The following is a 24,847-nucleotide window of genomic DNA, read 5'->3' on the forward strand; positions in this document are numbered from 1 at the left end:
TAGTAGATACTAATAAGAAAACAAATTCTTTTCTGAGTAATATCACTCCAATAAAATCCTCACCTCCAAGGAATTTTATTATCTTTATTGTGTTTATAGAAATAAGACCCATGAGAATTGGTAATAAAAGAAGAATCTGGGAGTCAGGATCTCAATATTCGGATAATTCGAACGAACATGATTCAAAGAAATTTAAAAAAAAAATAACTGAACAACTGAAATATTATTTGTTTAATTAACGGAGTAGAATAATTAATTTTGAAAGCGAGGCAAGTACATTTAAGAGAATAAAACCTTTATCTTTTTTAGCCAACACTTTAAGTACTACTGAATAATAAACATACATTATCAAAAAGCACAAAATACAAAAAATTTGTCTATTAGTGATTATCAATATTTAAAAATTTATTGAAATATAAACTGAAATATCTCGCAATAAAAATCTCCCAGTTTCAAAATAAATGGCACAAATAAGTACCTAAAACAAAGTTCTCCTTGTTCGCAAAAAATATAAATACATATCAGAAACGAAGAAGAAAAACAGTATTTGTCACTATTTTAATCAAGCAACAAAAATATCTTCACATTAAGAAATCGATTTTATTAGCTCAATGATATTATTTGCAAAATAAATTTTTACAAATATGAAATAGCTACTCTTAAAAGTTGTTTGTTCACAAATTAATTTCATAATAATATTTCACTATTAAACAGTTTTAAAATTATAAAATATTGAAAAGTAAAAAAATATAAAAAGTACTATACTACTTATTTGTAAGTACAAAAACATCAACAGTGACTGAAGAATATATACAACAAAAAATTTTGTTGATGAAATAAGCAACACCCTAATTTACTTTCATCCAAATGTTCACACTTTTTGTGACATCTTGTACATTGCAAGAACAATGGAAGTACTGTGTATTGTAAATCACATGTTTAGTTCGAAAGCTTCTTGGAAGCTTATGTTAAGGAATTGAAGGTAATGTTCAACTACTCTTTACCTGGGATGCCCGCATTCAAATGAAAGGATTAACCTTTTCACGGTAGAGATTTACTTCCCCTCACAAGAATGTACTTGGAATATAAAACTTTCTTATACCTTTACAATCTTTTAAATACTGTTCCCTAAAAGTAATATATTAACGCTTTAAATATCCTGTATACAATATAACTCATTTGTTTATCCTTTTGTCTATCATAGAGCGAAAGCGAAGTCATTATGACCCGGGTACCGAAATAAAATGTGCAAGATACAAAAAATTCATTTGTAAAACTTGTTCAGGTAGCAAAACTTTGTACTAAAACTTGAACGTATTAAATATGTGCAGTATGTTGCATGTATTGTAATTATATTAAATACACTGAAAAATATTAGGCACACAGGTAAGTATCTTGAGCAGTCGTAAGTTTGAATGCCACAGAAAATTTGTAAATTTCAAAATTCTCATCTTATCAAATTTTTAGATTTTCAAAATTTCAAATTTTTTAACTTTGAATTCCCTAAATTCCTAGTTCTTTAAATACCTGAATCTCAACTTTTCTAATTTTCTAAATTTAAATTCCCTAAATTCTTAAATCCACAATTTTCCAATTATAATCCAAATTTCTAAATTTTTAATTTTCCTATTTTCAATTCCCTAAATTTCCAAATCTAAATTTTCTCATTTTAATTCCCTAAACTCTCAAATTTAAATTTTCCAATTACCCAAATTTTCAATCCTATAATTCTTTTATTTCTAATTTCCTAAATTGCCAAATTAGAATTTCCCGATTTTTTTATTTTAAATTTCATAAATTTCTAAATCTCCACTTTTCCAATTATCTAATTACCCAGAATTCTTAAGCTTCTAATTTTAATTTCCCAAATTTCCAAATACCAATTTTAATTCATAAATTTTCAAATTTTGTTAAATATCGAAAGTTCCGGCATTAATTTTTAGGGAAATTCCCACCCGATACTGTCTGAATTTTTCCGAATCAGATCCGAAGCTCAGGTATTCGACGTTGTAAGGATACCCTGAATATCTCTAGTAATGTGATCATGTACAGAAAAAAGTAAACTAAAGCACTTAATTTATAGAACATCAACTTTAACACAACACTATCGATAAAAAATCATATAATTTGTCACGATATAAATGTTTATGTGCTGTAAATTATGTATCAGGTATTTGTAAATAAGATACGAGTACGTGCCAATACATTTCACGATATAAGAACAAAACTATGTAAAAATTACGAAACAAGAAAATGTTATATAAGTAGAAATCGAAGCAAAAAAACTCATTAATCATATTTTAAATTAAAAATAGCATCGAATTTTCACGTGTAAACAAACTGTTACAGCTCCAAATTCAGTCTTCTAATGATCAACGTACATTTTCAATAAAGATACACTTCTTTTATCAATGTTTTTTTAGAATGTGTATAAAATTTCTATGGCATGAATGTTTTATAAAAAAATATGTTTTTACGTAAAATTGATATAACTTTAACAACACAAGTACGATATTAATAGTAACCTTCATTTAAGTTTTACAATATATAAACATTAGTTAAATGTTGAAACTCAATAATCGATTATTAACACGCGTCGAGATATGGTATCGCATCGAAGTGCTTTATAGGACACTGAGGTCGTACAACAGTGTTAATAAAATGAAGTAGCATTAATACAACAATAAAATGTTCAATATACTTCAACAGTTATGACAGTATGTTAATTTTTTAGTATTTAGTTATCATGAAATAGAATTCAATATTTTGATTTAATTCGAACTTAACATGATTGAAAATTTGATTTTCATGAATTATCACTTATCCTTTTCTTTGAATTCCTATTTAAATGACAAATGAAATCATACATGCGGAACTTTAAAGCAATGTAAAAAGATTAACTGAAAATTTAACTGTTAACAAGCAATTTTGCAGTATGTTATTTATAATATTATTCATTAACGTTAAATAAAATACTGATAAATTAGACTATAACTAAAGAACAATGCAGAGGCTGAAATCTTGCTAACAAACAGGAAAAATATATATTTCCTCTTTTGTTAATAATTTATTTATAATTGTTTGTATCTATAATAGTCTAATCGAATGAATTATTTATATATTACCAAAAAGCAGAAGCATTTACGGCTAAATAATTAATTTTATTAAAACAAAAAACAAGCATAACAAATATTCGAATTGAACAAAATTAAAATATCAGCAAAAACAAATGTATTTTACAATTAACTTTTTTAAGATCTCTTTGAATCTGCGCCAATGAAACAATGGGAATTATATTATTATTATTGTCTAATTCATATAAATAATAATAAAATTATGTTTTCTACACTGTTCATAAAATAATACTCATTGCATTATTTCAATTTAAAACAACGTAATAATTAAAATATGGTATGATTATCTCACTGAGATTTAAACATCTTATAATGAAAACTAATATGTATAAAGTACACTTTAATATCATTTATTCGTTATTTGCATACGATTGTCTTTTATCGTATTTCACTAAAATCTTACTGTACATTTTTTCATATTCATTCACATAAAACAAGTTAAAATTTCTTTACCTCTACAATCTAACTTGTTTACTTTTAAGTAAATAAACATAACATATGTACATCGAAAACTTGACATTTAACTTCAATACAAATATTTAAGAACGCAATGCACAATGTACATAATTTATTCATAATTAATTTCTACATTGTTCCGCCTTTGACCCATTAGTATTCATTAATACAAACTCAATAACAAATACATCCGGATTATAAATAATTATGATTTATCTATACGTGTTGGTAATATACTTTTTATATTCGCGTGTAAAAAATCGACAAAAACCAGTTTGCTTTGATTTCATCATATTGCATATTATGTGTACATGAATTTTATATATAATTTCAATGTGTTATCTTTGTCTAATTTAATTACTGATTTAAATTATGTCATTAATATCTGTTAATTCGCATTCTGATTCTTTAATATTCCTTTCTTTTCTTTACATTCTCTTACTATTAAAGTATTGCTGTAAAAAATTGTACATTACTCGCTTTCCAAAATTTGAAACATTTAAATATTTAAATCAACATATTTAAAAATCTTGAATTTTCAAATATTTCAATTTACAGGTCTCTAAGATTTTTAATTTAAAAATTTACAGAGCTTTTAAATCTTAAGTGTAGAATTCGTAACTTTTCTGTTTTTATTTTTTCAAATTTGAAAATTAAAAAGTTTCAAATTCACAAATTTTCAGTAGCCATCCACTAATAACGACATGGTTCATTAAGTGCCATATAACAAGACTATTGTACTAAATCGGACCGTAGCTAATAAAACCTAAAAAGATTCCAAGCAAATAAAAACGTTGGCACAATAAAAACTGTGTAATTTGTTTTCTCATTATGCTCAGCAAATTAAAACAAAATTAAATAAGAATAAGAAATCGCAAATCTAATTAATTAAATATATTAAACAAATTAGGTAAATACAAAATTTAAAACAATAACTAACAGTGCATTATTTTTTCTTTGTATATGTACTATATGTACATTTTTATATGTACTATATCAGTACATCCTTACAAGTTAAAAAATAAATCATGAATTTAATGTCAGAAGTGTTAAATGTGTTTTATTTACTAAGCAATGACGATTTATGAATAAAAGAATTTTATCCTTATTCCATCACTTGAAATATGAGAATGATCGAAGTATTATCTAACACAACTATGTATCTACATATTTCATATTAGACGTTTGATAAAGAACAACATTGGGTCCCTATTTTGTCAAACTTACGACGCAACAAATTAATGCATAAAAATGCAGTTGGAAAATGATAAATAATTTTTATATAAATAAAATATAAAAATATAACATGTTCACATAGGATTTATAAATTTCATAAACAGGTTTAAATTATTTTCAATCGATAATTTTCTATAAGATACCCGAAACGCGACATAAAAGAACTAGTAATATTTTGCCATAAAAAATGGCAACTTCAATAAATAACAATTTTAATATCTATGTATATTATGTACAATAAATAAGAAAAAATATATCTTCGAGAAAAAGGAGAAAAAAATTGGTTTCGATAACGTGTTGTGAACACGAGCAAAAGAGACAAATAACATCACGTATACATATATCTCTATCGGACTACATATACATATAAGATCATATTACGCACACACAACAAGTACGGTGACGTGCGTATTGCAAACATGTCTTCCGTACATTGATTATATTCCCACCATTTTATGTATAATCAGCTTCTCGTGTTATAATGGATTCACCTTTTATTTATATATTAAACGTATGAAAGGAAAATTACGTCGACAAACTTCAGAGACTAACAAGGATATTGTATTTTTATTATACGAATTTGGTATAAATATAAATCGGTGCAAAAAAAGATGTTATTATTTTGGCGCCTTGGATAGAATGTATGCTCTGTTGACGATATGGCGCACGCACTAAAAACAGACGCTTTAGAGACGCTTTACTTATAAACCTACTGTGACATTCCTACTTTTTTCCCTCTTTTAACAATCACCATATCGATTACTAGCAATAACATAAATTGTATGATACCGAACTATATTACATTTATATTATTACGAAAAAAGTTAATAACGGAATGTAAATATGTCACTGTCGATTACATACATCTAACTACGACGACAGAATTGTATGTGAGCGGGAAATTAAAAACCTTGCAATATATTGTAAAATATGTTACGAACAATAAACTGATGACTAAAAGTACCTCTTATTTTTCACAAATTCGTTATATACCCTATGCACATCATCATAATCTAACCGCCAAGTGACAAATTATTCACTATAAAACTACGATGAGTACTATAGTACAAGATCCCATATATGCCAATGCATGGCGCAAGTAGCCAAACAGAGCCCGATCGTACGCGGGTTATAGCCTTGACGGTTGATTTATGACGAAACACTCGTGACACAGGCCACGCCAACATTTTATATTACGAATTTAGAATATTTATATTTTCACGGCAATAAAAACTGTCAAGCGATATTTCTTCACGTATCAACATATAATGATAACAAAGTGCACGAGAACATTCTTGTTAAACACATCTCTGGGCAGCCATTTGCTATGACGGCTGTGTAGAAATAAAAGGTATATGCACAGTACGCAGCACAGTAGCACTTCACTAAATAATTGCTCGTATGACGTGTATCATATGGCAATAATGGCCTAGTGATCAAATTGTTGGTCGCTGAAATCTGTCAACGCTTGGAAAGAAAAATATTTGGATTTTTCTTACCTGGACGATCCTCTACAGCTAAAAGGATTCTCAGCTTCGAATATCGCGACCCCACGCCACTTGTGCGGCATATGAAAGTGTATGGGGAAAATCTGTATTACCATTGGCTTATTTCAGATAAGCCGCAAAAAGTAAGCCAATCAGCGTCAACCTTTTATGTTTTGAAGCGTTTCTTTTTACCCCCCCCCAATAAAATGTCTGCTGGTAGAAAGGGCGGGAAAAATCATGCGTGGAAAGTCGTCAACATTATATCATTTCTCTTGCACTAAAAGGTAGCTCTTTTATTCAATTAAACAGATATATTTTTAACGGTAAAACTTTTTTACAGTTGTTAACGCGTTTCAGAATGCCTCGTAACAAATAAATAATTTGAATTATTAAGGTTATGGTCTCTTATCATAGATGGCACTAGATTCCACAAGCTAAATGTTAAGGCGCAAATTACAGTACCACCAACGTGATGTGAAATAGCATTCGATATGTACGCATTTGTGCATATACATATGCATATTTATATATGTGCTAAATGGATTAATGTTTGTCCTATTGTAGAAATTCATAAATATATTAAAACTAGATATAAATGATACATTAAAAATCCTCTAACATATATACATATATATTTAATAATATAATGACTAACAATAGTCACTTACGGTGCATCAATAATAAAGTAATTTATAAAGTCTTATATTACCTTTATTTCATTATATATTGATTTTTTTATATAGAGTTATCAATATATTTCATAAGAAATTGAACAGCAAGGTATAACAAAATGTTTGTATACATACATTATATATTAATAATAAAAGTATTAGATTATACAATACAGTTAAAATATGTATATTGTATCTAATGTATATTTAAAAGTTGCTTAAAATTATATTCATTTCTTAATATAATATTCTTTCTAATATAAAATTAATACACTAATCATTTATAATACATATACAACATAAAATAATGTAATATTGCCTATATACGTTTCTAATTGTCATAAAAATGAATAACATTACTGCTTATATGTCTCAATGTACAACATACAAATATAAAAGAACTAGAATCTACTGAGTGGATGTTTTATCATTATTATTACATATTAGTGTTTTCTTTATTACTTACATTTATGTTTTTTACAGTATGGAAAATGATCAATCAATGTATAATTTTTAAATACTGATTTATTAAACTTTATCAATACATTAATCAAACGAGATAACGAGATAAATAAAAAATGAAATAGATAAATTACTGAAATAGAAATTGTAATATTAATAAAGAATAAAAAATAATATAACAAAAACAGATATTAAAATAATTTGTATGTTCTTACAATAATGGCGTATATGGTTGGTAGAATTGAATTTACTGGATAGAAATTTCTTACCATGAACTATGTATATATATATATATGCACATATACAGATATGTATACATTAAAACACAATATATACGTCACACATACGTGTGTCATATGCACCTTCACGCAATTTTGTGTGAGTCAACGTAGCCGTGTATATAAATAATAAAACGCGGTGAAGTCGGGTGAAGTGTTGTGCTCGTAGTTTTAAAGAATTCTGTAAGAACATAAACGTGTTACGACAAAATAACACTGTTAAACATTTATCTTATAATGGAATTTTAGAAGTACACATGGTTGCTACAGAAGACACGTAAAAATAACTCGTATGTTAAAATGTTGTGAGAGAAAGAAAGTGAAACGTTATCCATCGTTTAGCACCGAGGTCTTCGTAATACGCAAACTCTACTATTTAAATTATCGATTTGTGAACCTGAATCTTTGTATAAAATAAAAGAATAAACATTCCGAGATAAAAACTTTCTTCCATACCGGTAACGGAGAAATAAACTCCCGCGACGAGTTAAATGTTGACAAATGAAATTCGACAGGAAACTATGAGCATGAAAAGTAGACGTCGCGGTGTATATTTTACTTTGAGACACACTATTTTTTGACGCAAATACAATACGTCGTGACATTTCGAGGTTGTTAAAGTTCTACATATTCTTCATACTGATTTAGTTGATGTTAAAAATAAAAAAAAATGAATGGATTCAGTACCGGTGAAGAAGATTCCAGAGGAGCTGCTGATCAAATCTGTTGCCTTGTTGATGAGGGTGAACGATGTACTCGACCAGCTGGCAACGCTTCTTATAGTAAACGTATCCAAAAAACTGTAACTCAACGGCGATTGAAACTTAATCTTGATCAAGTGGTAAGATTAATTATAACAGAAAATTATATTAAAAATTATTCAGAAATCAATTTCTTCTAAATTCATTTTAAAGTTGTGTTTCCTTCCCAAACTATTTTCTATATCATATGTTTTTAGTAAAATATAAATTGTACTGTTGAATGAAAGAAGGGCTTTAGTTTCAAGGGTCAATTTAAAAAAAACATTTTGACACATTGCAAAGTTAAATGTTTTTTACATAGTGAAGTTATAGTAAAACCACAGTATAAGATAGCTTTCTTATATAAATAATTCTGATTATAGTGATAAAAAATAAAACTACAAAGGAAAAATATCAAACTGTAAACAATACACACAGTTTTACCACAGCTTTCTTATACTGTGTTAAAACTGTGTGTATTGTTTACAGTTTGATATTTTTCCTTTGTAATTTTATTTTTTATCACTATAATCAGAATTATTTAAAGCATTAATCAGTAAGTGTATTTTAACATTATTTATTTAATAGTTAGAAAATATTTTAAAAACCTATAAATAGATTATTTTTGACCCAATCTATCGTTTGATATTGAAATATCTTCCTATTCAAAATTAGAGTTAAGTTTTTGTTCTGTTAAATCAAAATAACAATACTATTTATGTTTTTACATCATTTTCTATAATCATACTAAAAAAATAATATTAATGAAATGAATTTAGTTCAGTCGGTTACATTGATTTATCAAATTTGCTAGTTTTACATAGTTTTAAAGACATGCTAATAAAATTTGTGAGATATCTGTAAAAAGAAATGAATAATCTAATTGTGCATTTTATGCAAAACTTATGTTAGTAGCCTGAGGTATTAGGTTCAACAGTACAATTCAATACATTCGTTATAATATCATATATCTAAAAACTGAAATTTTACGAAGGGCAAGAAGAACTGATTATTTCAGTCTAGTCTGATATTTTGTACACTTATTTTAAATATTATATAATATACTATATATATATGACACATATATTATAGAAGACAACCATATGAAATATCAATTTCGACTGAAATAATCAATTTTACTTTCCCTTCTGTAAAATTTTCTTGTTTTTAAGTACATGATGTGATGATATTAAATTACATTTGCTGCATAATGTAATGTAATCTGTATATTTATAATGAGCAATAAATAAACTTTAAGATATAATTAAAGTAAAATTAATTAAATGAATTTGACAAAATTATAATAATATAATAATTGTTATTTGTTAAGTATTGAGATATAAGGGTACTATGTTCCATTTTTGAAAATTCTATAAGATGTGTACATGTTCTACTATTTGAGATAAAATGTATATTTGTATATTATTTGAATATGTATTTAATACATATATGCTTTGTCATTAACTTTTTCTTTAAAGTTAATTGTGTAATCGTTTACTATTATTTAATGTTTAACAAAGATTTATAGGCATTAAAGTATGTTGTGTATACCTAAATAATCTTTTATTATTGCATATTTAATTTATCAATAGGCACGTCACATATATATTTGTGATTATCATAAACAAGTAATACAATGTGCGAGATCTAAGCAGCAGCAACAACGTAGACGGAAAGATTCAGAAGAAGACTCTGGTGAAACCGATAATGACCTTCCCGAAGTTGACCTTTTCCAGTTACAAGTTGGTACGTTAAGGCGATACAAGAGGCATTATAAAGTTTCTACACGTCCAGGTTTAAATAAAGCTCAATTAGCTGATGTAAGTATGTTAGAATCAAGTATATATCAATATTTCGTGTACTTAAATGTTATATATGGTATTTTGAATAATTTTTATTACTTATTTCAGACTCTTATGAAGCATTTCAAGACCATCCCAGTAGTTGAAAAAGAAGCCCTAAGTTTCTTCATTTATACAGTAAAAACCAATGCTAACAAATTAGATCAAAAAAATGGTTTAAGCAACGATACCACATAGCCTAAGCATCATTTCATGAGTTTTGTTATTGTAATATTTTACTAGTGAGATAAAAAACGTATGTATGGATTTTTACTTGTTAATAGACATAGGTATTTTGTAAGATCTATGTATAAAACACACTAAAAAAATACATGTATAACAATGCACATTAAAAGTATTGTTTATTTTTTCATTTTTTAATTGTCATTAGATTCATAAGATGAACGCTGAAAAAGTCAGGAAACATCACATAAAGTGGTTTTCATACAAATACTCTTATGTTTGTTAATATTATTTATAACATTAAAAGTTTTGAATCAAGTTCTCTAGTAGTTTCTTCTTCACTATCTCCGCTTATCTCTAAAAATACCCCAATGTAGTTAATTAGTAGTGTTTCTAATGATAAAAAGATTAATTATATATGAAGAGTATGAATATAAGAAATACCTATATCATCTATGACTTTCTTTTCTTCCTTCTTTACTTCAGTAATTTCAATATCATCTTCTTCCTCTGAAGATTCCTCTACGTCCCATGTATTTGGTCCACCATTACCAAATGACATATTCTAAAAATTATTTATACGCAATAATTATATTAATTGTTTTAATTTATATTAATTTATTTCGTTTAATATATTTATGTTCTTACTGTATCCATTATGAGTTCTGCAGAACCTTCTCCAGGTTTTACAATTTTACATTTATCATTTTCTTCTTCCTGCATTTCTATTTCTAAAAAGAGAAAGAATATTCAACTTTATATAATAAAATAAAATTATCGATAGTTGTTTATCAAAGTACAATTATTGTTATATTACAATTGCAAATCATAATGGTAAGTACTTACCATCAGATTTTTTTGTGTCTTTTTTACCCCATTTGCGTAATTTGATACTAATGGATTCGCAATTCATTGTAGTTAACTTTTTCATTGTTGTACATTCTTTAAAACGATGTGTATTACGATCATCTTTTTTATACCTAAATATACATATTCAAAATTAGGAAAATTCCAATACAACAATTTAATTAACCGATTTAAATTTTACCTTGCTTCTACATCATATGCTACTTCTTCTTTAATTTGTTGTACTAATTCAGTAGCATAATTTGCAGCATAACTAGAAACTGCTGATATAACATCTTGGATAGTCATAGTTTTCGTCAAATAATTAAAATGTAAGCTACAAAGTTCTCTGTATGAGTTTATACCAAGAGTTAACTGAGCTACTCCAACCCTTTCTTCCATATACGTAGGATCCATAACTGTATTTCCACTAAGGCAAAAAATATTTTATTGTATATATATCTTACAATTTAATGAAATTAAAATAGTTTCAAATATTTACCTTTCAAATGTTATAAAAGACACACATACTGGATAGTGGTATATTGTTAAAGGTAATGGATCTTTTTCACAAAATGGGTGAATTATAATTTCTTCACCAGTTGAAGTTACATCTGGTCTATGAAAATGTGAAAGTGCAGCCAATGTTGCAATGGATGCACAATCAATTAAATTTCCATCATGATTAATAATATTAATATCAACTCTTAAATTCCACACCTACATTAAATAGGTATTTTAACAAACAACTTCTTTTATAAAATGAATTCAAATTTTCATAAAATGTTACTGAACTTAGGTATTTAAATGATACAAAAATTAAGAAGAATATATACATGCTACTAACCTTTTTATCTGCTATAATACATAAAGATTCTAAATCTATACATTTCGAGTCTTTAAAACATTTTTCCAGCTGTCTACTAATTAATACTGAAACTTCTGCTTGTTTACCAGCATCAAAATTCTGAGTTACCATTGCATTAAGTTCAACATTTATATGTAACATGCCTTCATTAGGGCGAGATGTCTTAGGTTGCTGAATATCACATGTTACCTGTGCTACAGCTCTATAACGAAGTTGTACATAAATATCTTTTATCATCAAATTAAATATTATTATCTGTATTTCCAGAACATGGGCAAAAAAACTATAACCCAAATTTTTTTCATAAGTCTTTATTACTAATATATTCTATATTATTCTTTACTTATGTTTCTAACAAGGTAATTTTACACTTTTGCCATTCTTTTGCTTGACATTATAACAATGCATATCAAAGATACACATGATGTTACAGTAGATTTTAAATATTACAAATGGATCTCTATAAGATTATTAATTTAACTTATATTCTTCCACCCAAGTATCAAAGATACCATACAAACAACAATTATAAAAAAACTTAAAAATAAATATACCTTGTTTGACCAAGTAAAACCATGCAACTGCCCCAATTAGATCCAAAATAAATTTTAACCGGACGTGCTTCCAACAAATTTCTGCCATCTAATCGCTAAAAAGTATTTCAATTATTTTCAACCTTAAAATTTGTGAACATTATTAATTAAACATAAACAAATTCATACCGTGCCTTGTTCTACAGCTTTATTTACAAAGTTTCTTTCACAATTCGTCAGTAAAGATTCCTTCATGATTGTAAATATTTATTTACACATCAGCACGTGTGAAGCTCTTAAAATAAACATAACCTTTAATTTTAGTATCAACGAAAAATATTAATTTAATTGTGCCACATATATATTTTTAAAATTATTGATGTATGGATTAATTCCTTTCACATCTGCGAAATATAAAATAAATATAAAAGTCGAAAACATTTTTTAATACTGATAATTGATTTGTAAACATCAATCTATAAATCACTATTATAATTTTGAAAGAATCAATTTAAAATGTACATTTCAAGAGTTGCTTAAATTTAGAAATCTTTCTATATAATCAATTTCGCAACTACGTGTTTACTGTTAAAAGGATTGTACGTTTTAGAAGGATGATTCTAGAAACTATAACAAAACGTAAGTTAACATTTTTTTATAATAGAATTTAACATTGAAATTTACATTCATAACAAAAGTATCACGGCCATTTAATAGATAAAAAACATATAAAACATTACAGCTTTTTACAAATTAATCAATTTAAAAAGTTGGAATCATTTTAGAAGTCTCATTGTTGTATCTATTTTAAAAAATTATATTTTCGCGAACGCTTTTTGAAAACATTATCGTCATCGTCATCTAATTAGTCAAACGCAGAATTGTGGAAACAAAAAATTGTATATTTTATTCCGCGGGTACGATAAAACCGAAAAAATACCTTTACAATGGATGCAAAATATTATATTTATAAATGTTTTAAATTGCATCTTACGGCTCAAAAAATGCTTAGCCATCTAGCGGAAGAAGAAGAATTAGTAGAAGTAAATTTAAAACTCATTATCTTACGAAATATTGACTTTTTCAACTTACTAGACATCAGACTGCTTCAAATGACAATATTAAATTTAAAATGTGCTGCATATGCTATTAAATAGTAAAGCTAATAAAAACATAATACATAAGATTCATAATTGTTTTTAAGATTTAGTTCTACTAGTTTTAACTTTATATTGCTAACTAGCTAAGCATTTTGAGATGCATACGAAGCAATTTTTTAAAATTGTCGAATATAATGCTTCGAACTTCGAACTCACTGTAATGGCATCTTTCTGACTTTGGCGTAGAACAATTTATGAGCATTGACAAAAAATAAAAATGGTGTATTTTGCGAAAAAATGCAATTTTTTCTCTCTATAGTTCCACGTTTGACCGTTAGATGTTGATAGCGGTAATTTTTTTCAGAGTTTGCGAAAATATAAATTTTTAAAATACATACAACAGTTGGAGTCATATTCCAAAATGACTGCAACTTTTATATTTGAAAATTCAAGAACGTGCAAATTTAGTAATTTAGAAATATGACAGATTCAAAAGTTGAAAAAGTAAAGGAATAAAGAATTTGGGAATTTGAGTTTGACAATTTAGAAATTTAGGGCTTTTAAAACTTGAGATTTCAGAAATTTTTAAATTTAGAGCATGGATCACGAACTATAAATGTTAGCGTTCAAAACGTCAAAAATGCGCATGCGCGTTGCTCTTGGTTACAAAGCATACTAGAACCAATTAGAGCTGACATGCGCATAATGAGAAAAAACTTGGATGATGAGTATGATCTTCGATAAACAGAAGATATGAAATCTATATGTTATAGATATTATATACATGTATCTTATGTATAATTACTCCGCGAAATTTACGATGGATTTTTTGTAAATTCCAGAGCTTTTTATAGCATGGGTCCAGTTTTCAAGTAGCACTCTGAACTTCTCCGTAACTCTTTGGTCCTGTTTTTAACATATGAACTTCCCTTAATGTTTTTTTCGCAAAGATGTAAACATTTTTTATAGTTCTAATAACTGTAATTTAATTTTGGAGATAAGAGTTAAAACGTAAAAACAAATACAGTTGACAACAAGACGAATTCTGGAAAATCTTGTAAAAATAAATAATATTACAAAAAAGTCAGCTCATAAATGCGCGCGCGCGAACAGTGTATGTATGTGCACAGCACACAAGTGGCCATGCCCGGTCATATCTGCTTCAATCAGCTTGCTTTATGCGATCCGTTTTTTAATGTCCAGTTCTGTCGTCAATAATCCGAATTCCATGGGTCAATAACTATCAAATATCGTGTCTGTGAATATTTTGAATTTCAAGAAACCAGAATTTGAGTATTTAATGCAAATTGCATTTAAGTATCGTACGTGTTTCGTATATAATGCTGATCACTGTACGCGTGATACGTACGGATAGATGCGTATAGATAGGGCCGATCTGTAGAATGGATGCTTAATAAGCTACATTCTGCGTTGCTTATAATCGTTATTCACGAACTCTTTGAAACATTTACTTTTAATTATTATATGGTAAGTTATTGGTACGTTATTATTTACATTCTCTATCTAATTTTGCTCCGCTTATTATCAATTTCTTCTTTTAAATTGTACGTCGAAAGATAGCTTTTATATTGTGTTGTTGTAGCACCGATTGCCTTTGTACGTCATCTGTAGGTAAATATATGTTACATTTTCCTGTTTAATTATTCGCGAATCTTGAAGTATTTTAATATTTTATTATCCTTGTTTCTTTTTTTTTATTACTACTTCATTTTTATGTTTTCAATTATTTTTAACATTATTTAAGTTCTTTTAAGATGGTACATTGCACACATAATTTTTTCTGTTTGTACAGCAATGAAAAATCCGGTATTTCTCAAATTTACATAAAACTTGCGGAAGCATCTATTATGAAACATATGCAATTATAAAATATATTAAATTCATCAGAAAATTGCAAGGTTCCATGTAATTTTATAAAAACAATCCAACCACTATCAAAATAAATTGTTTAGTATCTTTGAGTTAATAATTATTGTTAGATTTCACACTTATTTCATTACATTATACATATTAATGTATTTACATTTAATATAATGTTTCACAAATATACAATAATATTATACTTCAGATTAATCTGAATTTTGAATAATATAACTTTTGATACATGCAAACACAAGTTTGTTTGTTTAAATTTGTTTATTAGAAACCATTAGACACACACTGACTAATATGTAATTACATTATAATGCTGTTTGTTTGACATAGCAGAGGCTCGGCTATGTTTTGGTACACAGCTTAATTTGAATTTGTATATACTGCTGTGGCTTTCTCATAATAATGATATCAATTTATTGCAATATAATACATAATTTTTAACAGTTATTTTTATATTAAAAAATTAAATATATTTTTCTGTTTGTTATGTAGCATATAGAAAAGTCGTACATAATGGTATTTTATTAAGGTCATGACAACAATTTATTATATATTTCACTTATATTATATTTGTGGTAAGTAGTAGTTACAATTGCTGTAAAATTCAAACTATATTTGAATATATTATTTTGAATATATCATACAAATAAAAAAATAAATTTTATGTCATGAAAATAATCTGAAAGTAGTAAAAGCGAATGAAATTCCTAATTATAATAAATGTTACATATAGACCATTGTGTTTTGGGAAAATTATTAATATTTTGAGAAAATCATTGTAAACAAAAATTTTATTCAATCATGGAATCGTCTGATAGAAAGAATGTTTATCTTACGAAAGCTGGTGATAATTCTTTAAATTCTGGAATGAGAGACACAATGATTGTTGGTCAAACAAATATGACACCAGGTAAGTACTTATGTTTTAGAAATATTTGTACTGTTATTGTATATAAGTGGTATATGTTAGTATAGTATAATATTTTTAAATATTGAATTAGCATATTGATTTATGAATATGTGTGTAATTGATAATTTAATTCTTAGAATGCGGTGAATCTGTAATGAAACCTGGAAATGTATCTAGTGTTTCAAATAATCAAGCAAAGTGGTCAAATACTCAAAGCAAAAATTTTATTATTAATGCAGTACCAGTGAAAAATGAAGTAAGCTTATTTTAAATAAATTATAAGTCAGGATATTATATATTAGTAGCTTATATGTTAATATAATTATATATTATTATTAGATTGTACATCTTGAAGACGGAGCACATTGCAATAAAAAAATGTATTATTATGATAGACATTACACAGGTCACGAAGAAACAGAGAGACCAACACGTAGAGGAACAAAACGATACAGAGACAAAGATGCACCCAAAAGAGCATTGTGTGTAATGTTAACATTAAAAATGTTAATTAATATTTGATGTTTTATTTATAAATGAATTTTTAGGTCTGCCTTTTTCTATTTTTGCCAAGAATTACGTGGAAAAATGAGAGAATTACATCCAGAAATGGGAGTAGGTGATATCGCCAAAGAGCTGGGAAAATTATGGATGAGTACAGATCTTCAAACTAAATCAAAATATATGGCAATTGCAGAAGAGGATAGAGCCAGATATGAGAGAGTAAGAAAACTTTACTATGCTTATATTTATACATTCATTAGGAAATTTTTAATTTTATATTTAATATTTTACTTTTTACTTTTTAATATTTTAGGAAATTATTGCATATAATAAAAGAGTAAAAAACTATGATCCGGAAGAAGTTGGACCCGTCTAAGTTTTTTCCTTAATTGGTTAAGGAAGAAAGGACAGTGTACTTTGTCCTAAATCAAGCACTCGCCAATTAAAAATGTATAACAATTTTACTAATAGTTTAGCATTGTCAATCGTTGTATATATTAAGTACACTGTTGACATTGATATCTAAAAACGAATCTTTCTGTATCAAATTTGGTTATAACTCTTGCAAATAGTATTTGCAAACAACTATCATTTTACATTAATTTTATAATTGGATGCTATTTTTTGTGAATAAGGTGTGCTAATATATTTACAAACGATACCTAATACATATTAATATCAATAGTAATAATAATGAAAACGATGATGCTGATGATGATAATAATAATAATAATAATAATATTATTATTATTAATGATAATGATAATCTATATTGCTAATAAATATGTTATACACAATTGAAGCACAATAACAAATAAAAGTCAAGCAGAGTGAGCTTTGTACAGTGCACTTTTCTTGTCTAATTACGCATTATTCATGTTTATAATGATAAAACTAGATATCAGGGACTATTTATATCTAAAACCCTGTATAGAATACATATTCCATGTATTTTGTTCTTTTTCCAATAAAGATAAAATCATTTAAAACATTATAATTTTTATATTTTTATCTCATCACCTATTTATTTCTTTTATCTTTAGTTTATAAGTGAAAAAAGTGTAAGACTGTAAAATTGAAAAAAATTATGAAAGGGGTCATGAAAGTATTGCCGCCAGTAATTGAAAATTTGAAAAGTTTGCAAATTAAAATTTATAAATTTCAAATTTTTTTAATGCAATAGCTTGTAGTTTAAACATTTCTGAATTCCTAAATGTCTAAATTTTTTTTTCCTCGCGAGTATAGGGGTTCGCTAAGAACGTGAACGAATTCATACAGTGAGACTTACCGTCGTCTCTAATAGAATTTATAAGTATAATTAATGCAATATAAATTTATAACAAGATTTTGTTTTAGTTAATTTATTTTCTTTTTTTGTAAAATTACACACCAATTTCCTTCATCATAATATACATTTTTTATTACAAAACTAGACACTTCTGAGCATAATTGTGGAAGTTCACCCTCTTCAAATACATGATAATACCTAAGAAAGTTTCCACCGCCTTTTCTTTTCCATGGAACAAGCATGTCAGTGGATGTAAAATTTGTACGATTTTCATGTATCGGTAACGACACGCCATATTCTGTTATTTTTTGAGTAGATACAGTATTTTCCTTTATATTTGAGCCATATTTTAGATAAGCTGTTTGAACGGAATCTTTTTCTTGTTCTTTTGCCCAAACATATATTAAGCATTTTCCATTCGGCCTAAGAACTCGTGCTAATTCGAAAATAGCTTGTTTTCTCCTTTCAGAAGTTGAAAGATGGTGAATTACAGCTATGCTTATTACTGCATCTATACTATTATCTCTGTATGGTAGGTATAAACAGTCAGACGAGAACACTTCAAAACCTTTACCATGACATATTTTCATTAAGTTTTGACTTCGATCGCATCCAATCTATAAAAATTCTCTTTATTAAAACAGTGATTATGTTACAAGAAACTATTGTATTAATTATACATTGAAATAAAACAAAAAGAGATCTATAAAAATAAGAAATTTGGGTACCTTAAATATATGTTTTTCCTCATAAAGATATTTACCATTTCCACAACCAACATCTAATAGTATATCACCTACATTTAAACTTTGAAGAAATTTTGATACATTAGGCCATTGTTTATGCCTTGTTTGATCAAAATGATGTGATATTTGATCATAAACCTGTATATTACAAATTTATTTAATAATGTTTTGAGTATAGATAAAATCATATACAAAATATATATTGTATTGCTTACTTTGTGCACATATAAATTTTCTATTCCTGAAGCAACTTCATTATCTATGATGTCACTGGTAGAATTTTGTTTGGTATCACAGTATTCTGGAAAATTGCATAAACAATTGCCCTTACGTACTTTTCGGAACGTAAATGATATTCTTGTCCCTCTTAATTGTGTTGTAATTCCATTTGTAGTTCTCATTACATCATTATGTTTTGGATAAATTCCATGTGACCATGCATATCGAGCTTCTCCTGACATAATTAACAATGAACGAGGAGGTAAAAGAATAGCTGCTTTTTTATGTTCTTGTTTAAAATTCATAACATATGCAGAACCCAATGACAGTGACAATATACTGTCTTCAAACACACTATGTGTGTCAATATGCGGAGGGATTCCTTAAAATGTAAAATATTATTAATTTGTCATTGTTTATATTTATACTACAATCAATTTTGTAAAACATACCTTGACCAGGTAAGTAATGATTAATTGTCAGCTGATCATAATCATATGGCACATTATGATATTTTTTAAATAGTACTTGTAAAAACTGATATTCTTCAGGAATAGGAGTAATAGGCTTATCAAGATTTACTTTATTTGAACCATACTGAAATTCATATCCAAAATGTTTGACTTTCCTATGTTTTAGATCACATGATTCTGATGTTAGAAAATATATATTAATATTATAAAATTATAAAATCTTATATACTATAATGTTTTATGTAAAAATATTAAAATTTGTTTTACTTTCATTGCACCAACTAATTGAATTTAATAACATTGTTTCTTCTTCTTCAGTTATAATATCCTCTATTAACTTCAGTCCAGGTGGAAAATCAGCAGACCAATCTTCATACTCTACATCGGGAACTATGTAAAATAAAATTATATAATACAACTTCTATTTTTCTTAATCTTGTTTCAATTAAGTACAGACAATTGATGATTAAATTGGTAAGAAAATATATATTCTATTTATATTAAAAGTATATTACATACCTGTTTCTGTAAATGCTGCATACAATGGTGTATTCTGTCCATTAATTTTTATGATACCATGAATTTTGTTATATAAATATGAAGCATCTTCTACTGAATATAATTTTATAAAACAATATGACTTATTCAATGGCATTATTAAATCATATTTGGCAATTATTGGATCTATAATGTCTTGTAACATTTCTCTTTGAAGCCCAGTTACTAAACCACCATTGCAAATCATTATATACTGCAATAAAGTATAAATATTATATAAATTATACAATTTTGTTAAAAAAAGAAACTTTTTATTCACCTTTGTTGGATTATTACAGCATTTAATATTCATATCTCTAAAAAGTCTATGATAAGCCCTCTTTTGTTTTCGATGACCTTTTTTACTTAGTTTCTCTTCCATCATTTTTCACAAATCTTGATTTATTCTTAACTACTTATTCTAAATACACACATATATTCATATTGAGTACATTTATATTTGTAAGAAAACATATAGTACTTTCTTTCATATATCAGACTAATCCACAAAAATATTTAGAGACAGAATTCATTACAATGTAGAGTAGCAGTTATTTAATTTATATAATAATTCATTCTGTAAATACGTAAATATACATTTATTTTTACACATGAAACTAAAAGGCAGAATTTAGAATAATAAAATCTTTGAAAAACTTCGTCCACCGAAAGAACATACCCACTGTGCAATGTGGGAAAGTTACTGAAGATAGTCGCGTTAGGCGAATCGAATATATACTCTTGATTTAAAAGACATTTAAAAATAATGCAGACGCACGATCTTCAGTTTATTAATTTTATTTTAGATTAGTATGATATTTTGTATCATTGTTATTCAAATAAATTAGTTTTAATTCAATCACTATATATAATCCTATTCCAAGCATTCCATTTATATGTTCCAATGTCAGTAACGTGTGATTATATCCATATTTACAACTTTTTTCGTCTTTATTACTTTTAAGATATTAAATGCATTTTAATGACATTATATAAAGTATGTAATCAATAGAAAATGTTTTGCAAATTCTAGCAATTCAAAAGAGTCAAATACTGTAGGGAAAGTAAGTAAGATTTTGTTAAATGTAATAAAATTGATTTTTTTTATCCTAGGTTATATTAGTTTATAATTAATTTTTAGGAGTTTAATTAATCTGAAGCATTAAAAGAAAATTAAAAATTGTTACAATTGTAAATGGACGTATTTATACATATAGAAAAAAGTATTTACAGGTATTATATATTTCTATTATTTTAAGCATCAGAAGCTTCAGAAATATGTATTATCAAAACAAAAACAAACAATTTTGTTCCAATTGTAAGAAGAATAGTTAAAAATGGAACATGAAGAAGAATTTTTAAATACTTTCTTTACCCAAGTTGCACAATTGTGTACTGATAAAGCTAAGGAGTTAATTGTAAGTAATTATTCTAGATTGTTTACTTTATTATCTTAATTTATTTCTAGTTTTATTAAAAGCATATTAACTTATATATAGCTTTCTAACTGCTCAACAATAATAGAATGATAATATTTACCTAAATAAACTTTATTGTACACTACCATAATATACAGCAAAATTATAAAATAATGAATAACAAATTAGTTGTTAATGTAACAATAATTTTAAGGTTGCTATATTGATGTTTAGGAAAAAGAACGTGGATCATGTCGTCAAACCCAAATGGGTCCATGGGGAATGCTGCTTATGCATTTACCTCAAATAGCTGTAGCAGAACATTTGTATGCGGATTTAGGCTTTCTTCATACTAAGAATAAAGGATTTTTAAGGAAAGATGTAAATATCTAGTTTAAAATATAATTAATTCATAAAATAATTGAATCAATGAGATAAAGAATAATAAAGGTCCAAAAAAAACATTTTGAGTTATTTGAATGGATAGCTTTAAATTTTGTATATCACTGGTGTGTTGGTTCTTTTTGCATTATTTCCATTCTATTATGCTAATCTAACTAAACATTCTTATATATAAAATTATTGTTAAAACTGTTTTCTAAACATTTAATTATAAAAACAAAACCATTAGATTTTTATTATGAAACCTTTTTGGATAAGAAAATTAAAAGATAATATAGTAGTACAACAAAAATTTCTTAATTTTCATATAGTGCATGTTGTAATTTTTTGAAGAAAAATTAGCATAACTAAAAAATGATTAATTTCTTTGTTGCTTAGTAGTAGTTTTTCAAGTACAGATTAAAATTTTTTTCATTTAGTATATATTTAACTAATTTCAATATGTCTTACATTTTTTTTTTTTGTGAGAATGGGAGGAAAAACAATACAAACCTATAGCAAGATACTGATTTTAGACTGATTAAACTAAAGAGATTATCTGAAATATACGTATAGGATACTTCTTTTTCATTGTTCTTAATTCCAATATGTAATTGTATGTATAATACTTTACATTTAGTTTTAGAAGTGTACAAAAATGACCAATTTTGGACTTGTACTGTTCTTTAACTCATCGATTCAATTATAAAATTAATTTAATGTCTAGCATTCATTGTGTTAGAATTCACTGAGAACAGTGTATGAATTATTAAAATCCGATTTGAAGAGGGTGGAGGAAATGACTAGAGGAACCAATTCCATTGGAGCAACAGTTGCTGAGGTTTCTAATCAACTGTGTCAATATATTACAGCAAAAATACAATTGATAGATTTGTTAGTATATTATTACTTCAGTATATTATTAAATATTTTGTCTAATGTCATTTTGTTTTAGTTATGAGAAAATGTATAATATGAGTATAAATAGTAAAGCTATGAAATATCAAGAATTATTAGAATCTATTGAAGGAATTACAGAGGCTCATTCTTTATCTTGTTCACATTTAGCATTAACTGCTATTAAAACAAGTTTAACGTAAGTATAAGCAGAAATTTATTTATTTAACAAACATAATAGTTGTGATATATAATGGAATATTCTAAATTTAAAGTATGTTTTTATCAGATTAGAATGTGAAATATTAGTACAGTTAACAAAAGCACAAGTTGAACTTCAACATTGGAGATTCTTGTCAACATTAATGGCTCTTTATGGTGCGCAAACACGTATGTCCGCATGGGAAAGAACTTTACAAAGTAAAGAGGTCAGTAACAAACAGATGTGTCCATTTTAAGTGAATTTAATGGAATACTTTAGAAGAAACTGAGGATATTAGAAAAATGTTTTTATAAAAGTTATTTAGTATAGAAGGAGATATAATCCACTTTAAACGAATTTTTAGCTATATATTGCAATGTGAAAGCCCCAAATCTTCAATTTTTTAAATATTTTTAGTTTTTTTTCTGTAATATCTCAACAAAGTCTAATTAGAATGGACATATTGTATGTAAAGAATAAAACATGTAAAAGTATTTAATCACCAAATATAACATTTTCAGTCATGGAAGTTAGGTTTTGGCACTTCTTTTCTGAAGGCAAATCAACAACCAGCATTATATCAGTGGTTAGTGAAGCTACGCAGTAATATACTAGCTAAATGCTCATTATATTTTCATACTACTTTAAGTCAACAAGCTAATCCAGGGGAAATGAGAAGCATCATGAACAAACAAAACGTGGATTACTATCATAAGTAAAACTTCATTAACTTTTTTAATGTATTAAAGTTATGTAAATCACCAGTCATCAAAATAAATGTGTATAATTACATATTTTAGAATACAAAGTTTTCAACGTAAACATGATGTTCTAGCGGTTTTAATTGTATTTGATTCCCGAGGAGTAGAAGATGCAGGTCCAGGTTATAGGCATCCTCGTAGAGAACCAAATGTGACTGAACAATTTCCTGTGGTTCTCAGTTGCCCTAGTGTAAATTTATATGGCTTATAAGTGACTACATTTATTACCCTTAGATCTATGATAAAAAATTTTGTTTTCTAAATTAATATTTTATGTTTTAGGCATTTGCCCAAAAACCATCATTGTATTTGGATAACGTACAAAAACGAATTAAAGAACGTCATGCAGAACTTCTTGCCATGGATAAAATTGTGTATAGTAAAAATGTAAAAGTATGTTACTAGCTTAATAGTAGTCAATCAACCGTATTAACTAATATTCTTGCAGGACGTGTGTACATATGCAATGTACAATACTGATCCTAGAATGACTTTAATTACTGTGTTCGAAAGCGGCAAACAAAAGGATAAAGAAACTCATGTAACATCATTTATGACAGACCTATGTACGCAAATTAGATGTAATAAGGTTTACGAATCATTAAAATTATCAAAATGAAGAATAATTCGGATGTACATACAAATGCTATAACAATACCAAAGATTGTAGCGCGCAAAAATCAAAAGTTATTTAAATAACATATGTTACTATAATGTTGTATAGAAATAAAATTTTTATTACTGTTTAATGATATACCATATTACTATTTTTTCATGAAT

At 26.6% G+C, this 24,847-nt stretch overlaps 5 protein-coding genes across 14 annotated transcripts; 3 read left to right on the forward strand and 2 right to left on the reverse strand.

Annotated features, from left to right (window-relative positions):
• Positions 1 to 7,749: 7,749 nt before the first annotated feature.
• Sap30 (SIN3-associated polypeptide 30) lies at positions 7,750 to 10,660 on the forward strand. Its single transcript, XM_003704527.3, has 3 exons — positions 7,750 to 8,565; positions 10,057 to 10,284; positions 10,375 to 10,660. The coding sequence occupies exons 1-3, from the start codon at positions 8,395 to 8,397 to the stop codon at positions 10,501 to 10,503; spliced, it is 528 nt and encodes a 175-aa protein (XP_003704575.1). The 5' UTR covers positions 7,750 to 8,394; the 3' UTR covers positions 10,504 to 10,660.
• On the reverse strand, positions 10,651 to 14,076 carry Rrp45 (exosome complex component Rrp45). 2 transcript variants are annotated; one of them, XM_076536201.1, is made up of 10 exons: positions 14,052 to 14,076; positions 12,925 to 13,030; positions 12,757 to 12,851; positions 12,182 to 12,404; positions 11,837 to 12,054; positions 11,537 to 11,764; positions 11,335 to 11,468; positions 11,137 to 11,219; positions 10,933 to 11,053; positions 10,651 to 10,845 (listed from the first exon to the last, which is right to left on the reverse strand). In XM_076536201.1, the coding sequence occupies exons 2-10, from the start codon at positions 12,988 to 12,990 to the stop codon at positions 10,781 to 10,783; spliced, it is 1,233 nt and encodes a 410-aa protein (XP_076392316.1). In that variant the 5' UTR covers positions 12,991 to 13,030; positions 14,052 to 14,076; the 3' UTR covers positions 10,651 to 10,780. The 2 variants fall into 2 exon arrangements, with proteins under 2 accessions (XP_076392316.1, XP_003704582.1); XM_003704534.3 differs by lacking the exon at positions 14,052 to 14,076 and adding an exon at positions 13,676 to 13,747.
• Positions 14,077 to 14,948: 872 nt separating this feature from the next.
• Positions 14,949 to 18,136, forward strand: LOC100876655 (high mobility group protein B1-like 1). Of its 3 annotated transcripts, XM_012288153.2 has the most exons (8): positions 14,950 to 15,323; positions 15,439 to 15,467; positions 16,224 to 16,306; positions 16,465 to 16,641; positions 16,779 to 16,897; positions 16,981 to 17,123; positions 17,190 to 17,364; positions 17,459 to 18,136. In XM_012288153.2, the coding sequence occupies exons 4-8, from the start codon at positions 16,533 to 16,535 to the stop codon at positions 17,519 to 17,521; spliced, it is 609 nt and encodes a 202-aa protein (XP_012143543.1). In that variant the 5' UTR covers positions 14,950 to 15,323; positions 15,439 to 15,467; positions 16,224 to 16,306; positions 16,465 to 16,532; the 3' UTR covers positions 17,522 to 18,136. The 3 variants fall into 3 exon arrangements, with proteins under 3 accessions (XP_076392379.1, XP_012143543.1, XP_003704574.1); XM_003704526.3 differs by lacking the exon at positions 15,439 to 15,467; XM_076536264.1 differs by lacking the exons at positions 15,439 to 15,467; positions 16,224 to 16,306 and having other exon boundaries at positions 14,949 to 15,323.
• Positions 18,137 to 18,490: 354 nt separating this feature from the next.
• On the reverse strand, positions 18,491 to 21,081 carry LOC100876544 (tRNA (carboxymethyluridine(34)-5-O)-methyltransferase alkbh8). 2 transcript variants are annotated; one of them, XM_003704525.3, is made up of 7 exons: positions 20,689 to 21,081; positions 20,391 to 20,622; positions 20,139 to 20,261; positions 19,851 to 20,048; positions 19,395 to 19,780; positions 19,162 to 19,317; positions 18,491 to 19,050 (listed from the first exon to the last, which is right to left on the reverse strand). In XM_003704525.3, exons 1-7 carry the CDS (start codon positions 20,791 to 20,793, stop codon positions 18,502 to 18,504), a joined length of 1,749 nt encoding a protein of 582 aa, XP_003704573.1. In that variant the 5' UTR covers positions 20,794 to 21,081; the 3' UTR covers positions 18,491 to 18,501. The 2 variants fall into 2 exon arrangements, with proteins under 2 accessions (XP_003704573.1, XP_012143539.1); XM_012288149.2 differs by having other exon boundaries at positions 20,391 to 20,594; positions 20,689 to 20,828.
• Positions 21,082 to 21,328: 247 nt separating this feature from the next.
• On the forward strand, positions 21,329 to 24,821 carry LOC100876433 (KICSTOR subunit 2). 6 transcript variants are annotated; one of them, XM_076536181.1, is made up of 10 exons: positions 21,329 to 21,472; positions 21,674 to 21,826; positions 22,061 to 22,207; positions 22,950 to 23,101; positions 23,163 to 23,303; positions 23,394 to 23,532; positions 23,828 to 24,021; positions 24,107 to 24,257; positions 24,350 to 24,460; positions 24,516 to 24,821. In XM_076536181.1, exons 2-10 carry the CDS (start codon positions 21,746 to 21,748, stop codon positions 24,684 to 24,686), a joined length of 1,287 nt encoding a protein of 428 aa, XP_076392296.1. In that variant the 5' UTR covers positions 21,329 to 21,472; positions 21,674 to 21,745; the 3' UTR covers positions 24,687 to 24,821. The 6 variants fall into 6 exon arrangements, with proteins under 6 accessions (XP_076392296.1, XP_003704572.1, XP_012143540.1 ...); XM_003704524.3 differs by having other exon boundaries at positions 21,334 to 21,472; positions 21,668 to 21,826; XM_012288150.2 differs by having other exon boundaries at positions 21,335 to 21,472; positions 21,550 to 21,826.
• The last annotated feature ends 26 nt before the right edge of the window (positions 24,822 to 24,847 follow it).

This window comes from Megachile rotundata, chromosome 1, assembly GCF_050947335.1.
Source record: "Megachile rotundata isolate GNS110a chromosome 1, iyMegRotu1, whole genome shotgun sequence".
Classification (NCBI taxonomy): Eukaryota; Metazoa; Arthropoda; class Insecta; order Hymenoptera; family Megachilidae; genus Megachile; species Megachile rotundata.

Coding starts and splice junctions, on each gene's coding strand:
- LOC100876544 (XM_003704525.3), bottom strand. CDS start 20,793: ATGATGGAAGAGAAACTAAGTAAAAAAGGTCATCGAAAACAAAAGAGG. Junction 20,623..20,688: donor GCTGTAATAATCCAACAAAG/GTGAATAAAAAG, acceptor ACTTTATTGCAG/TATATAATGATTTGCAATGG. Junction 20,049..20,138: donor AATTAGTTGGTGCAATGAAA/GTAAAACAAATT, acceptor TTCTAACATCAG/AATCATGTGATCTAAAACAT.
- Sap30 (XM_003704527.3), top strand. CDS start 8,395: ATGAATGGATTCAGTACCGGTGAAGAAGATTCCAGAGGAGCTGCTGAT. Junction 8,566..10,056: donor AACTTAATCTTGATCAAGTG/GTAAGATTAATT, acceptor ATTTATCAATAG/GCACGTCACATATATATTTG. Junction 10,285..10,374: donor ATAAAGCTCAATTAGCTGAT/GTAAGTATGTTA, acceptor TACTTATTTCAG/ACTCTTATGAAGCATTTCAA.
- LOC100876433 (XM_076536181.1), top strand. CDS start 21,746: ATGGAACATGAAGAAGAATTTTTAAATACTTTCTTTACCCAAGTTGCA. Junction 22,208..22,949: donor AAGGATTTTTAAGGAAAGAT/GTAAATATCTAG, acceptor TCATTGTGTTAG/AATTCACTGAGAACAGTGTA. Junction 24,461..24,515: donor TGTATAGTAAAAATGTAAAA/GTATGTTACTAG, acceptor ATATTCTTGCAG/GACGTGTGTACATATGCAAT.
- Rrp45 (XM_076536201.1), bottom strand. CDS start 12,990: ATGAAGGAATCTTTACTGACGAATTGTGAAAGAAACTTTGTAAATAAA. Junction 12,852..12,924: donor AAGCTGTAGAACAAGGCACG/GTATGAATTTGT, acceptor AATACTTTTTAG/CGATTAGATGGCAGAAATTT. Junction 11,765..11,836: donor TCTTTTATAACATTTGAAAG/GTAAATATTTGA, acceptor TTTTTGCCTTAG/TGGAAATACAGTTATGGATC.
- LOC100876655 (XM_076536264.1), top strand. CDS start 16,533: ATGGAATCGTCTGATAGAAAGAATGTTTATCTTACGAAAGCTGGTGAT. Junction 16,898..16,980: donor CAGTACCAGTGAAAAATGAA/GTAAGCTTATTT, acceptor TATTATTATTAG/ATTGTACATCTTGAAGACGG. Junction 17,365..17,458: donor ATAGAGCCAGATATGAGAGA/GTAAGAAAACTT, acceptor TTAATATTTTAG/GAAATTATTGCATATAATAA.